General features: G+C 42.0%; 1 protein-coding gene across 3 annotated transcripts in view; it reads left to right on the top strand.

Annotated features, from left to right (window-relative positions):
* The window catches only part of LOC132406173 (dedicator of cytokinesis protein 8-like), a 239,078-nt gene that overhangs the window by 156,355 nt on the left and 62,453 nt on the right, over positions 1–20,270 (top strand). For all 3 annotated transcript variants that reach the window (XR_009516088.1, XR_009516087.1, XM_059991466.1), the window contains exons 21-25: positions 1,339–1,476; positions 3,365–3,528; positions 9,668–9,763; positions 13,688–13,819; positions 18,298–18,411. Coding sequence is in view for 1 of the 3 variants with exons in the window: in XM_059991466.1 (XP_059847449.1) it covers positions 1,339–1,476; positions 3,365–3,528; positions 9,668–9,763; positions 13,688–13,819; positions 18,298–18,411 (644 nt within the window). In the remaining 2 variants the exon portion in view is untranslated. The remainder of the gene's footprint in view (positions 1–1,338; positions 1,477–3,364; positions 3,529–9,667; positions 9,764–13,687; positions 13,820–18,297; positions 18,412–20,270) is intronic.

Genomic DNA, 20,270 nt, shown 5'->3' with positions numbered 1-20,270 from the left:
GGAGAATGGAACTGGTCGAGTTACAGTGTATGTTGGGATTGGATTTAGTTCTCATTGGGTGAATTAATTACTGGGGCGAGATATGGAATTAGACAATGTTTACATACATTAAGGCTGAGTGGGTTGAGCCCAGTGCCTAGCGAGTTGAAAGCCAGCATTTAGTGATGTAGGTGTTGGCACTGGATATTTGAAGCTGTTTGAATTGTGTGTTCGGGTTGAGAGAGTTATGCTGTACACTGGTGGAATAGGAAGTCGGGACTTGGTTAAAGCAGGTGTTGAGGTTAGATGTTAGTAGTTCACTTCCTGACTTGTGTGGGGCTAATTAGACTATATATAGAGTTCAGAATGAGTGGCTGTCTTCCACATCGGCTGAGCTGGAAATCAAAATGGGTTTAATACACCATGAAGCACAGTGATGCCTTACTGGTAGCAAGCAAAGCTACTAACTACTCTATAATCACATCTTTTCTGGACAATAATCTCTGCAATCAATAGCCTGTAACTTCCCTCTCAATGAGCTGACGAGCTGCCTGTATAACCTGGCATTTTTGAGGTGTGAACTGAAGTCTTAAAGGTGCAGGACGGTTAGCGGCATGGCGTGTGTGGGCCAAATCGAGATAGTAGGGCCTGACCCTGAGAGTGAGGAACTAACCAATGCTTGGATATTGCTGGAGCCGATTTGAGGCAGCAGATTCAAGGCAAGGCAAGCTGAGGCGATTCAGAGTCAAGGCGGTGGTACCCAGGCCCGAGAGTGAGGAACTAGCCAATGTTCAAGCACTGTCCCAGATTGGAAAGGTCAGGTATGGGCTGAATCGATGTGATAAGGCCCGGGTCCAAGAGCATATCAAAGCGATAGGACCCGGATCTGAGAGCAAGCCAATGTCTGGACAACTTAAGCGCCAGATTCAAAAGGTCAGGGTGTTGGGATGGGCTGGTGTTTGGCTCACTGCTTGGTGAGATTTATTTATCTCTGCACTGAACTGAGGCTGTGGCCTGCAACCAACAGGCTCCTGGACCGGCTACAATGATGACAGGCTTTGTGAACTCACTCTCGTGAACTTTAGTTCTAAATGTTAATTGCTTACTTTTTATTGTTTGCACAATTTGTCCTTTTGTTGCACATTGGGCCTTCTTTTCTAATGGGTTCTATTGGGTTTCTTCGTTTTGTGGCTGCCTGCAAGAAGACAGATCTCTAGGTTGTATATAGTATAATAATAAATGTACTTTGAACTTTGAACTGTGGTGGGTTGACTTGGGCTAACTGATGCTTTGATGCTGCAGCAAGAACCTGTCCTTGCCTGTCCATTTTGCTGTGAACCTTGTTCCTTTCATTCACAGTTCCAGTCGGCAGACATATCTTTGAAACACTCATCAAAATTGTGGACTGGCTCCAGAATACTGAGGAAATGACGAAAGACTCTCTGGGACGAAACCAATCCCTGGCTACGTACATTCACTACTTGTTCAGCGTACCAGGTACCAGTGAGGCTATCAGCAGAGTATCCCAGTAAATAGCCAGTGATCAAGGTTATTTTCTGTGCAGCCTAATATTTGCTAATGGCTTTGAGTTAAACTTATCAGCCCCATTGAATAAACATTCTTCACCTACTTTATGCATTGATCTAGCAAGGGTGGGAGCACTTTCTAAAGTCACCCCGGTTATTTAATGTACTTAAGAATTAAAATGCTAAGATCATGAAATCTATTTGATCTTCATAAGGAGTGAATCCACTTAGAGACATATTGGAGGGCTTGTGTTCACTTGGCATGCCTGTGAGCCTTTTGAGTACCTGTCCTGAGGTGTGATGGTTAGAGGGTCCATCAGCTCAGACCTGCTGTTGATACCAAAGGCACAACTGAAAAGATAGGATCCACTGGTGGAGGATGTGGCCTGAAAAATCCAGCTTAAAGGTGCATGCGCAGGTCCATTGTTCCAGACTAATTACCAAGGGCCCACTTATTCCAAAAGCTACTGAACAAATTCAGTCTGCCAGAGAAAGCAGGATCTCCCATTGGCCACACATTTTAATTCCATGTCCCATTCCCATTCTGAAATGTCTATCCATGGCCTCCTCTACTGTCACGATGAAGCCACACTCAGGTTGGAGAAACAACACCTTATATTCCGTCTAGGTAGCCTCCAACCTGATGGCATGAACATCGATTTCTCTAACTTCAGTTAATGCCCCTCCTCCCCTTCTTACCCGATCCCTGATTTATTTATTTCCCCCCCCTTTTTTTCTCTCTCTGCCCATCACTCTTTGCCTGTTCTTCATCTCCCTCTGGTGCTCCCCTCCCCCTTTCTTGACGAAGGGTCTCGGCCCAAAACATCAACAGTGTTTCTTCCTAAGTACATTTGAGCTTAATAAGTATAAGTAGTACTCGGGAACTTAGTTCTTTGTGCCTGTAGTTTTCTTCAATAAGATCATGTCTGACCTTTTACCTCAGTTCCATGGCCCTGCAATAATCCCATATCCCTTGATTGTCGTAGTATTCTGTAATATTAGAGGTCATGAGAGCTTTTGTGCTAGTCAACTAATTGGAGGTCTTGTCTCCTATGCTCTAATTACTATCTTTGGGAAGATAAATACAATTGGAAGGACTTGCCCCATAGAAAGGAAATGATTGTGATCAAAGAATTTTTTTTTGAAGTCAAGGACAGAACTATTTTTCACAGAACTCCCATATAAAATGTTTATCTTTCAGTGGGGAGTCCATCTATGTTGAGGTACAATCAGGCGTGTAAATAAGGCAGTACAGGATATAGTCACACACCAGAGATTGTGTTGTCTCTTTACGAGTATGTATACCAGTTCAGAAGAAGTGGCAACACAGCGTTTCTTGTGCAGCTGAACTGGATAGTAGTATGTTACCTTCACCCCTGAGTTTCTTGTTTAACCAGATAGTGCCTACGTGCTGCCATCATCTTTTCTCCTGCAATGTGGTACTTAGCCTGTACTTGGTTTATCACTGGCCCATAGCAACAGGAGGCGGCCACTCAACCTCTTGTGTTGTGTTGTCCAGTCAAGTGATAGCTGGCGTTAACTCCTATTGTCACCTTTGGTTCATTACTATTCCTGACAAAAAAATACAATTTAATCTGTAAGCTTTTAAATGCTTTACTAAAGCCCGGTAAGGGCAAGAAAATTGCAAAATTCCGAATTCCGTAGTTTAGGCAAGAGTTGTTCCTCAAAGTGGTGGGATTTGCCTTTGGGTCACCTTACTTTGAATTTGGGAAGAATTGCTGGCGAAGCGTAACTCTGGCATAAAGTGAAACGGATGGTAATTACATACACGGTATTATTCCTCATTCAACACAGTCTTAAGCCTGTTCTGTTGTACTGTTCATTTGATTTGTTTTTAGTTCTTCCTGAGGCTGAAGTCACAGAGTCTGAGAAGTATGCCACGGTCAAGCCAGAGGGGATAACTGCGTTTCACAAGACGCATCGGCTTAGCTCAAGTGATCCTGAGCTGCAGACATCGAAGCTCACTGTGCCCACAGCGGGCAGTAGTCTGAAGTCTTCAAAGGTCAGCTCAATGATCATCGATGGATTTAAAGAGTATTGGTTAAAATGCAACTTCTACTTTTAAATTCACTTCTTATTGGTGATGAAATAAAGATCATTTTCTACCTTCAGACAGTTTGAATATAGAAAAGCATCTCAAGAATTCTACCAGACCCATTGACAGATAAAATTTGACACCAAAGCATATTGAGATATTAGCATAGATGGTCAAACTGAATTTAAGGAGTTACTTAAAGCAAAGAAATAGAAAGATAGATGAAGGAAAATATTAATTTAGTGCCTAACTACCAATAATAAAGGAAAATAAATCAAGGACAGACAAGGTGTCAGCAATATAAGACTGAATGATTCCAAATGTCTTGATATTTTCTGTGTCAATGTTTCCCAACATTTGATTTCTTATTAGTTTCTATTAAAAGTCAGAGGATTGTGTAAAAGAAGAAATAACTGATCTCTAACTCTGACCCTCTCCAGCAACCAAATTGTTTGCCAGGAATTTGTTCCTGAGGTCTGGAATTCTGCTGAATGAGTTGGAAGATCTGAGGTGATGAGTTGATGATTTGCAGTACAAGCCTTTTAGAATTGGTAGGGTACGTCTTTGACCTTAGTTGTGGCCCATTTCCTTCAGGGTGGAAAGTCTGAAGGCTTTGCTCCATCACATGGAATGTACCTTCAGTTTCAGATTAATTCCCAACAAGAGCAGAGTAAGCAACAAGGAAAATTAGTCAGGGAATGGGATTGCTCTGTAGGCCGGTGTAGACTCGATGGCCAAGATCACCTTCCTTATATGTTGTAAGAAATACTGAACAATGTGGGAACAGCAGAAGGAGGAGACATTGTGGTCTTTTCTCCTTGTCATTGCACTAATGAGATGCCACCAACAAAACAACTGCAAAATTTTCCAAATCCAATGGCATATTGCAAACAATTCACTTCAGATCATATAAATGCGCCCTGACCATTGCATCATTTAATTATTTTTCTAATTTTATTTCTAGAAATTTTTCCCCAAACCCTTGAGTCAGTGTTAAAATTATGTAAACCATAGCTTACAAAACATAAAATTATCCATAAAGTAAAAAAAACATGGCAGAAATAATGTAATAACCAAGTGTGCCTATTAGACCTCTAATAACAGAAAAGACCACCATTCAGCAATATGCTTCACCACTACATTCACCACTTTTTCCCCACCAAGAAACCTAAATATTTGCCCCATTTCTGGGTATAGATGTCCAATCTATCAAACTATTTGTAAGACATGCGTTCAAAAGCTGCTACTTTCTGTGACCCAGTCCTGAAATGATTGTCCCCCCAGGTTCCTCCAACCTCTAAGTATAATTTGTCTTCCTACCATTATATTTGTCTGGATCCAATTTCAAGAGTGTTTATCCCCAAGTAACCCAAGTGTGTCTCCCAAGAGAAAAAGTCTGGGGCAGAAAGGGAGTAGAATACCTGAAACTTCACCAATATACTTATGTATCATAATCCAAAATCCATAGCATCATTTATTTTTAAAATGTTGCAGAAGTTGGATGTGGATGATAAATGCAGGTAATAATTTTGAGGTTGGAGCTATAATTAGTGTGATGCTCAAAGGGCAAGAGACCATAAGACATTGGGGCAAAAATTAGGCCAGTTGGCCCATCAAATCTGCTTTGCTATTTTATCATGGCTGATTTATTACCCCACTCAACCCCATTCTCTTGCCTTCTCCCTGCAACCTTTGATGCCCTTACTCATCAAAAACCTATGACTTGACCTCACAACTGTCTGTGCCAATGAATTACACAGATTCACCACCCTCTTGCTAAAGAAATTCCTCCTCAACTCTATTTTAAAGGGACATTCTTTATTCTGAGGATGTCTCATCTGGTCATTTCAAAGACTGTTGTTTCAGCAACAAGCTGCCTTATTAATGTATAAGCACATCTGCAGTGTCTAGATCAAAACTTTTACCACAACAAACTTAAAGTGAGAGAAGTAACCAATTTAACTAATTAAGGAAGCTCTAGGTTTTACCAAATTATTTTTGTTTTGAATCTGATCCCGATGCTAGGCAAGTAAAGTTCTCATAAGAAGGGTTTAATGGAAGGCATCATTTTGTTTTTAGGTTATTTCTGCTCTTCACTTTGAAAGATGTCTGGTGTCCTTCTGTGTCGTACTCAAAGATACAGGGTTATAACGAATTACAGGGCAGTCATGATTGTTTTTATTTAGTGAAGTCATAAAAGTTTTCCTTAAAATGTGAAGATCTTCCAAATCTCTGAAATTTGGAGTAGTTGTAAACTACCAGTGTGGGACAGGAATTAGAAAAGTAAATGCTAAAATAATTTAATTTTTATTTATTTAATTTAGAAATATGGCAAAGTAACAGGCCCTTTCTGGCTCAATGAGCCCATGCTGCCAAATTTCATCCATGTGTCCTATTGACTCACTAACACATACATCTTTGGAAGTTGGGAGGAAACCGGACAACCCTGAGGAAGCCCACACAGTAATGGGGGGAACGTGTAAACTCTTTACAGACAGCGGTAGGAATTGAACCCAGGTTGCTGGCACTGTAATAGCATTACGCTAACTGCTACATGATTGTGCCATCCCAAAAGTGTTCTTTAGATAAAAATACACTGAGTACAACACATAATTACAGAAGTTTGCTGTCATAATTTTAAAAGCACACCTCGGATGACAGAAGAGCAGAAAATCCATTTTAAAATAAAATTTACTTCAGAAGTGTCATCTGAAAGAACAACTTAAAGATAACAACAACTCAATCAATAAATATAAGCAGCTAATTTGCTTTAAGAGTGTTGATTGATGAGGAATGAATGGCTTTGGGAGGCTTTTAACATTGATAAAGAGTCCAGGGGCGGTATATTCTTGTTAGGGTGAAGGGGTAAACTGGCAAGTTTAGGGATTGAGGATCTGGTCAAGAGAAAGAAGGAAATATACATTGGGTTGAGGAGGCCAGGATGAGTGAATCCATCAGACTATAAAATGATTAGGAATACACATAAGAGGCAAATCGGAAGGGCTGAGAGAGGGAATTAGATGGGTCTGGTAGGCAAGATTAAGGAAAATCCCAAGAGGTTTGACAGCTATATTCTGAGTAAAAGTGTGGCTAAGGAGAGAAATTAATAAGATTTTTAACAAATATTTCCCCTTGGTGTTTACTGAGGAGAAAAATCATGATTTCTCGAGATGAGCGAGACAAGTGGTGATGTTTTGCAGAACGTTCATATTGCCAGGACGGGGGAATTTGCAGCCTTACAGTACATTAAGTTGGATGAATACCCAGGGCCGGAGCCAGTGCATCCTTGGATTTTGTGGGAGGCTGGCGAGGAAGAGGCAGAGAAATTTGCTTTGCCATTGGCCACTGACTGGAAGGTGGCTGATATTGTTCTGTTGTAGCCAGGACAAGCCAGTCAGCGTGACATCAGTGGTGGATGTTACTGGAGGGGATTCCAAGGGACAGAATCCACCAGCATGTGGGTAAACAGAGTCTGTTTAGACGTCAACATGGCTTTGTATGTGGGAATAGTGTCTGACAAATCCTTTTGAGATTTTTGAAGAAATAACCAAAAGGGTAGATGAGGGTAAGGTAGAGGATATTATCTATATGGACTTTAGCAAGGCCATTGGCAGGTCTGGAAAGTTACGTCGTATGGAACACAGAGAGTTAGCTGGGTAGATTCAAAATTGGTTCAGAGGTAGGAGTATGATAATTGTTTCTTGGAATGGAGGTCAGTAACTAGTGGTCAGTGTTAGCCCCTTATTGTTTGTCACTTACACAAATAATTTGGATGTAAACGCATGAGACTTGAAGAAGATTATTACAGGTAACGTGGGGATCTTGATCTATTAAGGAAGTGGGCTCAGAAGTGGCAAATGGATTTTGATTCCAATAGGTGTGAGGCGATGCATGGAGAAGGTGGATGGTAACAGTCCTTTTCCCAGGGTAGGCAAGTCCAAAACTAAGGTTGAGAGGAGAAAGATTTAAAAGGGAACTGAGGGGCAATGTTTTCATGCAGAGGGTGCTGAGTATCAGGAATGAGCTGCCAGAGGGAGTGGTTATAGAGACATTGAAGAAGCTCTTCGATATCAATATGGAGAGGTGATGTTTGGAGGGATATTGTCCGAACGCAGGACGTTTGGACTAGCTGGCTGTACACCATCCTTGGCATGGACTCATTGGGCTGAAGAGATTGAATCGGTTCTGTATTGCTCTATAACCCTATGAGGGGAAATTTCTTCACAATAATATATCCTTCCTTGGGCAAGGAGAACAAAACTCTGTGTGCAATCACACCAAGTTGCAGAAAAACAAGATTACTACAGTGGGTAATGGAAAACTGTCCCAGACATCCAATTATATGTAAAATCAAACAAGGATGGGCAATAAATAGTGACCCCTTAAATTGTAACTGTGACCATGACTTCAAACTTCTAAAGCAGAGGGAAGCATCATCCCTGTAGCAGAATGCTTCCCTTTCACAGGTAGGGAGGCAGACCGGAGCACATGACTCCAGGAGCCTGTAAAACTGGACCTAGGCATCCCAACTTTGGTGTTCAAACTTTTTGGCAATAAAGGCCAATGTAGTGGTTGATTCCAATTTTCTTTTTTGCACCTGCAACTTAATTTCGGCTACAATGGCTCCAAGTTTATTTCATTTCTTGACTTTTAAAATATACTTTGTAGATTCATTCAGCACTACAGCACAGAAGCAGGCCCTTCAGCCCATCTAGTGCTTGCCGAACAATTCTGCCTAGTCCCATTCACTTGCACCTGGACCATAGCCACTCATCTCCCTCTCATCCATTTACTTATCCACACTCCTTTTAAATGTTCAAAATGAACCCACATACACCACTTCCACTGGCAGCTTGTTTCGTACTTTTACCACCCTCTGCATGAAGTTTCCCCTCATGTTCCCCTTAAACCTTTCACCTTTTACCTAACGCAGGACTTCCAGTTCTATTCTGACCTAACCTCAGTAGAAAAGGCCTGCTTGCATTGACTCTATCCATAGCCCTTATAACTTTGAATACATCTAGCAAATCTCCCTTCATTCCAGGGAACAAAGTCCTAACCTGCCACAAACAAGATAAATGCTGCAGATGCTGGAAATCGAACAACACATGCAAAATGCAGGAGAAGCTCATCAGGCCAGGCAGCATCTGTGGAAAAAAGTACAGTTGATGATTGGAGCCGAAACCCTTTAGACTGGCAAGACTGGCAGTGCTAACCTATTCAACCTTACCTTATAACTCAAATCCTCAAGTCCTGGCAACATACTTGTAATTTTTCTCTCTGCTCTTCCAATATTATTGATATCTTTCCTGTAGGTAGGTGGCCAGAACTGTTCGCAATACTCCAAATTAGGCCTCACCAATGTACCAAAAGCTCTCTTTATGACCCAATTCATATGTGTCGCCACTTCCAAGGAATTATGGATCTGCCCTCCCAGATCCCTCTGTTCTACCGCACTCCTCAGTGCCCTACCATTCGCTGTGTAAGTCCTACCATGGCTGGTCCTCCCAAAGCGCAACACTTCACGCTTGTCTGCATTAAATTCCATCTGCATTTTTCAGCTCATTTTTCTAGCTGGTCCAGATTCCACTGCAGTTTTGACAATCTCCCTTGCTTCTGGCCACACCCCCAGTCTTGGCATCATCTGCAAATTTGCTGATCTAGCTTACCAGATGTAGGGTCTCTGATGAAAATGTGTGTGGCCCTTCTGGCAGCCGCTTTTATCTCCCTAACTGTTGTGTCTGTGCTGCATAGAATAACCATGGCTCTCCAAATCTCCTCCCAGCAGGGGTACGGATGTCATGAGACCCTGGGGATTGAAAATTCCAGGAACAGATCAGTAACCCTCATATCCGTCCAAGTGTCTGATTTGCTTGCCAAATACTGAGTAGTAGAGTGAGCTGAAGGCCTTTGACGTCTGCAACTTGGTTTTTAATTTTGGAGATTTTCATTAGCTTAACACTAATCAAACTGGGTTTTAGAGTACTGGTGGTGCCGACGCTGAATAACATACTTAATCTACAGACTGGAGATCAATCTCCAGTCATCTATTTTTCTCTCAGTGATTCGTTTAATTAATGTTTCATTTTGTTCAATTTACTTGCAGCTATTTCATGAGGAATTGGTTTATCATATTGTCTTTGCCAGTGGAAAGATGAGAGATCATGTGTACAAGCATCTGTGGTTTTTCTGCGAGCTTTTGGTGAGTCAACATCCTACTAAGCAGTTGTCTCCAACTCCACAGGGAAATCCCAAGTGATGCTCATCTAAACGGCTGTATCTAAACTGAGTAGGTTAATCTGAAGCTTTGACTGTTTTTAAAAATGGGGGGGGGGGGTGATTTTCAAAGAATGGCACCTAAAACCAACTTATTCATTAACCTTTGGTGTCCAAAAATTATTAATTAGCCTCAAACCCTCCTCTCATCATATTGCCCACTTTCTTTTTTGATTACTTATCCAATACTCCTTTCAAAGTTTCCATGAAATATGCTTGCCCCATGCTGTCAGGCAGTGAATTGCAGATCATAAAAATTTGCTGAGTGTAATCATTTCTCCTCATATGCCTCCCAGCATATATTGCAAGTAATCATAAATCCATCTCCTCTAGCTTCTGGCTACCTGTTAGAGGAAACAATTTCTTCTACCCTTATAAATCCACTTGTCATGATATTGAGTGTACTGTCCGCAAGCTACAAACTTAAGTCAAGCTTGAAACTTATTTCAAGTCCTATCTGATGCAAGTTTCTACAAGTATCCTCACTTTAGGGAGATTATACTGTATCAACCTACATACCAGCTTACTTCACTGCTTAGTTTCCACAGCAAGGTCTAAATGTTAATTACATATTTAGAGGGTTGAACTCCTCCTCCCTGCCAAGGAGATACTTCCAGCCAGCAAAGTGGTTTAAATACAGATTATTTTGGTCTATTGGACAAGATTCGTATCCACACATAGTTATTTTCGATTTCATCTGTTTTATTGATTGTCTGCTTCCTGTCCCTTATGCTGGTAACCTTGCTCTGCATCGCCTCTTCTAATTTGTCAGTTGGTTCTTGGCCAACTATCCACATTCATCTCATTCTTCTTGTATAACCTGGTCCTATTTTTATGGCAATTATGTGCATTGATGATAAGCGTTCAGACCATATGTTCCCCATTCTGCCTGGTGATAGACCACAGTGTTGGCTGGTTGATTGGTGGCCTGTAACTGATGCCTTAAGCATTTGTGGAGGAAGAAGAGTTGCTCCTGTATGGAGGCTTGCCTGCAGGTGAACTTCTCCCAACAGTGAGCACATTTGAGCGTTCGACACCCAAAGTTATTGGAAATAATTGGGGAGATGTGTCATTTGGGAGGTTAATCAACCACCACAGCTACACACCTTTCGAATTATTTCCAACAGATTATTTTATTTTTAGTGATATTTAATTAGAGGAATAATTTTTGAAATAGACTTAAAACTCACAGTGGATTTCTAACTTACAAAGTATTTCAAACTTCCAAAGGATTTCTAACTAAGTATCCAAACTACAAAGGCTCTCCAAAGACAGGTACAATTCTTACAAACTAGAAAGACATTCCAATGACTCATGAGATATCCGTCGCAGAAACCAAAGACGAGGAATGAATTCTAGGTCTTCTTTCTGGCAGCCTGTCTTTCTGTCATTCCTAAAAAACACAAATGCTTTCTAATTTTTATACTGTTTTGCTACAAGCTGCCATCATCTGCATGGTTTTCAGTTACGTTCGTCAGGAAGGTGAATGCAAAGCTTAATCGTGGACTCCATTGTTTCTTTTTAATTAAATCATGGGCCAACGTGGAACCCATTGTTTCCTTGTTCAGTGCAAGAGGCTAAGCAAGGAATATTGGTTAGAAGTTTAACTTAGTTAATAGCAGCTTCTTAGCCCTTGGGAAAGTCATGGTGCTGTGCCTGAAAGCTGAGGTTAGCAATAAACCCCTTGCACCCTGGAAAGTCAATATTCATCACATCTTCAGAATTTTTAACCATCCTGAATTCATGAATTTAATCACCAAGGTTAAAGACAATTGACACAAGAGGCCATCAATGCCAACAATCTCCCATTGATGTCACATTTCTTCTTGATTTGGAACTATATCACCAGTCCTTCATTATCTCCAGGCTTGTACCCTGAGGCTCCCTTCCCATAGATACTGTGGGTGTCCCGTCACCAGACGGCCTGTAGAAATTAACATTTCCTCAAGACAATGAGGATGAGCATTTAATACTGGTTTGCCAGCAGTACCCATGCTCCATAAATAAATAGACTTATTAAGGATTTCCTAATTACAAAGGACCTTCAAACACAGGAACAATTCTTACAAACTAAAAAGACATCCCAGTGAGTTGCAGACAAATAGGTCGTCCATTGCAGAAATGAAAGCCTGAGGAATGAATTCCAGGTCTTCTTTCTAACACCTCGACCTTCTGTCATTCCTACCAAACCCCATTGCTTTCTAACTTTTATACTGTTTTGTTGGTATGTGATGATTTTCAGTTACATTTGTCAGGCTGAACTGAGAATTTCAGTCATCCAAAGACCATGTCATTGGTATCTGTTGCATATCTGTTATCATTGATTGACATGTGTAATTAGCATGCGACTAACATTATATTGGACAGACTGGTAGGAAGCTACAAACAAGGGAACATGAATACCAACAGGCTGTAAACCATCATGATCAACTTTCCCTTATATCTATATACTGTGACAGCGAAGCACATCAATTCGACTGGACCAATGTCACTATCTTAGGCCAAGCTCATCAACGACAAGCCTGAGAATTCTTAGAGGCTTTGTTCTCTGCACAGAATTCTATCAACAAGCAATCGAAATGAACCCAGTTTACATCCTATTTCAGTGTCAAGTCATCAATCCAGAGCCAAAAGCCAATTCACACCTGATTACGTGCATCAGTCAATGAGGACGTTAATCCTACACAACGATCGACTAACACAGCCCAGACAACCAATCAGATTTCAACGAATCAATCATGGATTACATAATAGAAATGGCACTTACATACACACATACACAAACAATGTAGGTCACCAACACTTATTGCGAAGTTGCACTGATGATGGTGCCAAGCTGGGTAACGAAACGTCTGCAAGCTGACAGGGCAGCTTGGCGAGCTACTCAACAGCAACACTGTGACTGTAAACAGAATCAATGGACATCCCACATACAATGCTGGTAAAAATGTTGCCTGTTGATTGCTGAGATTAATTCAAAAACTTCCAAAATTTAAAGTACAGTGAATTAAAATTGCATTGTTCTTCACACTGCTCCAGATCCTTCCCTCAATGGTAAGTGTTGGAGTTTTAAAAAACGATTTAACCCTTCCCCCAATCATTTCCTGCCTATTGTTATCACTCTGGTGTTCGCACTGACTCTAATGCCTAATAACGCCATTAAATTTATGGTAGGAAGATGGTGGCCAAGTGGTTAAGGCGTTCAGATCTAGTGATCTGAAGGTCGCTAGTTCGAGCCTCAGCTAAGGCAGCAGCATGTTGTGTCCTTGAGCAAGGCACGAGTGCCAAGCTGTGTCGGCCCTTGCCCTTCTCTTGGACAACATCGGTGGCGTGGAGAGGGGAGACTTGCAGCATGGGCAACCGCCGGTCTCCCATACAACCCTAGCCAGGCCTGCGCCCTGGAATCCGTGGTCTCTCGAGACTAACGGATGTCTATATAAGACCTGACCACCACTGACTGAAAAAAAGAGATCAGTGCTTCCTGACAGAGAAAGGGGTCTAGTGAATTCAAGTGTCATTTTAAAAAGTCTCTCACTGAAATCTTAAACATGTGATTAATGTCAGCTCACTTTGTCTTCTCCATGGAAACCTGAAATATCATGTGTAACAATTTGTTATGTGTTTTATTAATAACTTCCCTCAGAGTGAAGCATCGTCGTTCTATCAAGCATACAGACGCATGACAAATGTTATTGCTGGTGCTAGACAACTGCTCAATCAACAACTAGAAAGCAAATGGAATTGGGTTTCAAGTGAAACCCAGACTAAATATTTGGAACATGTTCTATTTTGCTTCCAGTTTAATAATGTTGCCAATGGTAATACTGCCTACTTCCCCTTTCCCTTTCAGATTAAAAGTATGAGTCAGTACCTTTCTGACACAGACCGCTGGAGCACTCCACCCAGCCTGCGGTTCTCGGAGTATTTCCTGAGCATCATTTACCCCATGGTCAACATAGCTACAGAGTATGTGAAGCAACAGGTGGGTGGGTTCAGCTTGCCGGCACTTTGCGGTACGGTTCTGCACATATATTGGCCTGCGGTGCGATTCTTCAGACTTCTTGGACAAAACATACCGTAGCCGCTGGAATATGGAGCAAATAACAGTTCATCCTGTTTTTGTGATAGAGAGGGTCATGCAACTTTGCCTCCAAATAATACATGTTGTATCCATTAGACCTTTCTAACCCCTTGCATTATGTTGCCTAATGGAACCACTTTAACATATAATGTCCATATTCATATTCAATGTATATAGTTCAAAGTTCAAAGTAACTATACTATCAAATTACATATACGTCACCATATTCTACCCTGAGATTCATATTAGTGCAGGCATTCACAATAGAATAAACAGATACAATAGAATCCATGAAAATCTACACACAGTTAAAAACTGAAATGCGCAGAAGAAGAGAAACCACAAAAAATGAATAATAATAATGAGAGCATGAGTTATAGAGTCCTTCAAAGTGATTCCATAGGTTGTGTCCAATGATCCAAGTCAAGTTTGTTGTTATTTAACTATATACATGTATAGCGTCAAACGAGACAAAGTTTCTCTGGACCAGGGCTAAAAGCACAGTAGTATTCACATCGCATGTATATCACACAATAACTTAGGAAACGAGAAAATCTGCAGATGCTGGAAACCCAAGCATCACACACAAAATGCTGGAGGAACTCAGCAGACCAGGCAGCATCCGTGGAAAAGAGTAAATGGCCAACGTTTCAGGCCGAGGCCTTTCATGAGAACTAAGAAAATGATAAGAAGTCAGAGTAAGAAAGTGGGGGGAGAGGGGTAAGAAACACAAGATGATGGGTGAAACTGGGAGTGAGGGGAGGGGTGAAGTGAAGAGCTGGGAAGTTGATTGGTGAAGGGGACACAGGGCTGGAGAAGGGGAATCTGATAGAAGACAAAGAGCCATGGAAGAAACAAAGGAGGAGCACCAGAAGTAGGGGGTGGGGGTGATAGGCAGGTAAGGAGATAAGGTGGGAGGGAAAAGCGAATGGGGATTGGTAAGCGAGGGGGGTCACAACCAGAAGTTAGAGAAATCAATGTTCATGCCATCAGGTTGGAGGCTACCCAGATGGAATAGAAGGTGTCGTTCCTCCATCCTGAGTGTGGCCTCAGCACAACAGTAGAGGAGGCCATGGATTGACATGTCTGACTGGGAATAAGAAGTGGAATTAAAATGAGTGGCCTCTGGGAGATCCCGCTTCCTGTGGTGGACAGAGCGAGGTGCTCGGTGAAGCGGTCTCCCAATCTGCATCAGGTCTCACCGATATGCAGGAGGCCACACTGAGAGCACCAAACTCACTAAATGACCCCAGCAGACTCACAGGTGAGGTGTCACCTCACCTGGAAGGACTGTTTGAGGGCCCTAAATGGTAGTGAGGGAGGAGGTGTAGGGGCAGGGTAGCACTTGTTCCACTTGCAAGGATAAGTGCCAGGAGGGAGATCAGTGGGGAGGAATGAATGGACAAGGGAGTCGCGTAGGGAGTGATCCCTGCGGAAAGCAGAAAATGGGGGTTGGGGGGAAGGGAAAGATGTGCTTGGTGTTGGGACCTTATTGGAGATAGCAGAAGTTACGGAGAATTATTTGCTGGACGCGGGAGCTGGTGGGTGGCAGGCGAGGACAAGAGGAACCCTATCCCTGGTGGGCTGGCAGAAGGATGGGGTGAGGGCAGATGTGCATGAAATGGAAGAGATGCAGTTGAGGGCAGTGTTGATGTTAGAGGAAGGGGGTCATCTCCTTCGTTCTGGAATGAAGCACCTCACCCTGAGAGCAGATGCGGCAGAGATGGAGGAAACAAGAGCAGGGAATGGCGTTTTTACAAGAAACGCGGTGGGAAGAGGTATAGTCCAGGTATCTGTGAGAATCAGTGTGTTTATAATAGACGTCTCCAGAGACAGAGACAGAGAGATCGAGAAAGGGGTGGGAGGTGTCGGAAATGAACCAAGTAAATCTGAGGACAGGATGAAAGTTGGAGGCAAAGTTGATGAAGCTGCCGAGCTCTGCATGGGTGCAGGAAGCAGCAATATAGTCGTTGATGAAGTTATGGAGTGATACCAGTGTAGGCTTGGAGCATAGACTGTTTCATGTAGCCGACAAACAGGCCAGCACAGCTGGGATCTATGGCAGTGCTCATGGCTACACCTTTTGCTTGAAGGAATTGGGAGGAGCCGAAGGAAAAATTATTAAGAGTGAGGACAAGTTCCACCAGAGAGAGTAGAGTGGTGATGGAGGGGAACTGGTTGGGTCTGGTGTCCCGAAAAAAAGCAGAGAGCTTTGATGCCTTCCTGGTGGGGGTGGAGGTATATAGGGTCTGGACTCCATAGTGAAAAGAAGATGATTTTGCTAAGGAACTTGAAATCATTGAGAAGATCAAGAGTGTGTGAGGTGTCACAGATGTAGGTGGGAAGGGACTGAACCAGAGGGATAAAATTGAGTCGAGGTATGCCGATATGAGTTCAGTGGGGCAGGAACGAACTGAAACAATGGGTCTACCTGGACAAGCAGGTTTGTGGATCTTGGGTAAGAGGTAGAAATGTGAGGTGCAGGGTGAGGGAACTGTGAGGTTGGTGGCAGTGGATGGAGATCCCCGGAGTTAATAAGGTGGGTGATGGTGTGGGAGACAATGGCCTGGTGTTTCTTAGTGGGATCCTGTTCGAGGGGTAAATAAGAGGAGGTGTCTAAGAGTTGTCACTGGACCTCAGCAAGGTAGAGGTCAGTCCGCTAGACTACTACAGCACCTCCTTTATCTGTGGGTTTGATGGTGAGGTTAGGGTTAGTGTGGAGGGAGTGGAGAGCAGTGTGTTTGGAAGGAGTGAGGTTGGAATTGGAGAGAGAAGTGGTGAAGTCGAGACGGTCGATGTCCCGTCAGCAGTTAGCAATGTTAACTTAGGAAAGTAAGGATAAAATCTACAGGTGAATTACAAATAACTAGACAAAGTAAAGTGCATAAATTAAATACTGCAGGGTGCAGAACAGATTAACCAGTGACACTTTGAATGTCATGTGGCAGGGAGTTCAGAATCAGTTTAGTGTTGAGGTAAGTGAAGTTATCCACACTATAAACAGAATTAATTTCAGTTTGTAATGTCCAATTAATAACAAATTTTTCAGGGTGTTAACTACGCCTGAACTTATTGTCATTGACGGATAGCAAGAAACATGGGATCCCGACTTGTGAACAAAGGACTTAAAGCATTGAAGTACCCATCAAAGGGCAAAACAATGAATAATTCTACTGGAGAACCAAGCATGTGAACCAAACATGTTATATAAAACAATGAAATACCCAATTTAGGAATCCAGAATATTATTTAGAGCACCTCAACACTCCACTAGGAATTAAGAGAATTGCAAAACGCATTGTTGGAACAAAAGGCTTCATGTAAAGCCTTGGAGGATTATATTCTGGAACAAGTGCTTTTTGTAAAGCATTGAGGCATTCTATCAGGAAGGAGAAAGGTTTACATGTGGCAGACCAAACAGCCCACTGTTCTTTATTAATAAATTGAATAATTTGACTATCTGCTGTTGTGTATTTTATAGAGGTTTAAGCTCATGTGAGATGAATGGTGTAGAGTACACCGTGTTCACCCAGTGTACCTGTGTTCAGTCAGCTATTAGGATCAGCTCACATTCAGTATATGTTTATACAGTGAAGTGCACACAAAATGCTGAAGGAGCTCAGCAGGCCAGGCAGCATCTATGGAAAAAAGTACAGTCGACATTTTGGACCTGCTGAAGCGTTTCAGCCTGAAACATAGATTGTATTTTTTTTCCATAGATGCTGCCTGGCCTGCTGAGTTCCTTCAGCATCTTGTGTGTGTTGTTTGGATTTCCAGCATCTGCAGATTTTCTCATGTTCATATTTATATGGTGTTACATTTTACAACTCCACACTGCGCAGTGAAATTCCCTGAGGTATGGATTCCTGCTGTAAAGGAGGATAGAAGGGAAGAAACATCTTTTTCCCCCTCTACCATCAGATTTCCAAAATGGACAATCCATGAACACTATTTTGCACTGCTTATTTAATTTATTTTTATATTTACTTCTTATTGTAATTAATAAAATACTTCTAATGTTTTGCACTCTACTGTTGTCGCAGAACAACAAATTTTACAACCTATGTCAATGACATTAAACTTGATTCTGATTCTGATTCAAAGTGATTACCAAATTGAGTTGACTTTACTTCCTACATCCTTCACATACATGAGGAGTAAAAATCTTTACGTTACATCTCCATTTGAATGTGGATTGCACAAACTGTAGTAATTTGTAATAAATAGTACGTCCAGTAAGATTGAAGTCAGGTGTGTAAAGGTCCAGGATAGATGGACCGCTGAGCAAGGGAGGCGACTGGTATGGCAGTACAACTCTTTCAGTAAGCAGGAACATTGCATTTGTTTTAAGGTAACTGAGAGGTTTTGCATTTCTCCAGGATCCTGATGTTACAGATGTAACAAACCTGAGTCTTGGCTTTTTTCTGAATGACCTGCTGTCCCTCATGGACCGAGGCTTTGTCCTTCGTTTGATTGGTCATCATCATAAAGAGGTAACTGCGCAAGGCGCCTTGTTTTTAATTAACCCAGCTTCTAAAATACTGCTGTTCAGAGTACGGTAGGGTTAGCTCGATCTCAGGAATGAATTACGCTGATTCTGGTGAGCTGCTGCAGTTTTCTGCCGTCACTAAATATTGCACAGGCATGTTAAAGGTAAAAATTTTAAAAGGTGTTTTATTTGTCACGTGTACATCGAAACAGCAAAACATATAATGAAATGCAATGTTTTGTGTCAAATCAAATCAGTGAGGAAGTTAGCTTCCGAGGTTTAGATGCTCTAACTCCCTGGAGTATGGATAGCTGGCACAGTCCATTTAGAGATTCTGGACAGTCCCGCTAATTGGAAATCACGTTTTGGGCGCCAAGGATTGAACATTTACAGAGCACCTGAGCTGAGGTCCAGTGCTTGTTCGTAAGCCAACTCGTGATTTCATCTAGTGTTTGTTTTGTGCTCAGATTCTGTGTCTCGATCCCAGCCCCGGATACTCCAGCATTTGGGTCCAAGCCATTATTGTTGAGGACTATTGTCACAGATTGTGCTGGTGCGGCCCTCAAGTGTCACCACACTTCCAGTACCGATGTAGCACGCCCACAACCTAATACACTTAATCTTGACCATAGGGCTTCAGAATGTGACAGAGCACCTGGAGAAGGCCCACGTGGTCATAGGCAGAGAGAACATACAAACTCCTGACAGGCAGAATCAAATCGCTATCGGTGATTACTGGTGCCATATAGCAAACTGCTACGCTACCATACTCTACTACTGTATCTCCCTGGTGCATCTGCTGCAGTGGAGATCACGTTACTGATGTTTGACCATCACTTGTTCAGCTTTCAGTCTCCTAGCGTTCACAAGGCTGCAAGCTATACCGTACACTCCTGCCTGTAAATGTGTGGGCTCCCAATCAAACTAGCAGCCAACACCATGAGGCAAGTAATGAGAATTTCGAGAATTCGAGAGTGGTTTAGATTCAATTATCTCTAACCTCTAATGCTGACTCACAAATCCAAACAAATTCCAACCAACATAAAGTGTTCCAGTTCAGAAATGTGGCTTTCATTTGTTCCACTTAAATTATAAGTTCAAAGTTCAAGGTGGATTTATTATCAAAGTCACCATATACAACCCTAAGATTCATTTTCTTGCAGGCATTCACAGTAGAACATACAAGAAAACCAATGAAAAACTACACACAAACAAAGACTTGACAAACAACCAATTTGCAAAACAGAACAAGCTATGCAAATGCAAAATAAAAGCAAATAAATGATACTGAGAACATCGCGTCCCTGAAAAGTGAGTTCTTAGGTTGTGGAATCAGTTCAGTGTTGAGATGAGTGAAGTTATCCAAGCTGTTTCAGGAGCCTGAGGGTAATAACTGTTCCTGAACCTGGTGGTGTGGGACTTAAGGCTCCTGGACCTCCTTCCAAATGGCAGCAGCGAGAAAAGAGCATGGACTGGATGGTGGGGGCTCTTGATGATGGATGGTGCTTTCTTGAGCCAGCACTCCTTGTAGATGGCTCAGTAGTGGGGAGATTGTTTCCTGGGTTAGATTGAATTGTATCCAAAATATTTTTGAGTGCTTTTCTCCTCTTTGTCCACCAAAGCTATTTCTGACAGGATGAACCGAAAGTTACTGAGCAAACTCTCCCATTGTAGAGATTGTTCCTAAAGCCTTAACAAAACTGTAAAGTTGCTGAAATTGTGGATAGCATGATGTTACATCTCTAATTCAATGGTTCAATAAAATATCAGAGAATGTATGCAGTGTACAACCTGAAATTCCTACTCTCCACAGACATCCACAATACAGGAAAAAAAACATAGAATGAATGTCAGAATGAACCC

The sequence above is a fragment of the Hypanus sabinus genome, chromosome 16 (genome assembly GCF_030144855.1).
Source record: "Hypanus sabinus isolate sHypSab1 chromosome 16, sHypSab1.hap1, whole genome shotgun sequence".
Lineage (NCBI taxonomy): Eukaryota > Metazoa > Chordata > Chondrichthyes > Myliobatiformes > Dasyatidae > Hypanus > Hypanus sabinus.
Note: the sequence above shows the minus strand (reverse complement) of the source record. Positions and strands in the feature narration are given on the sequence as shown.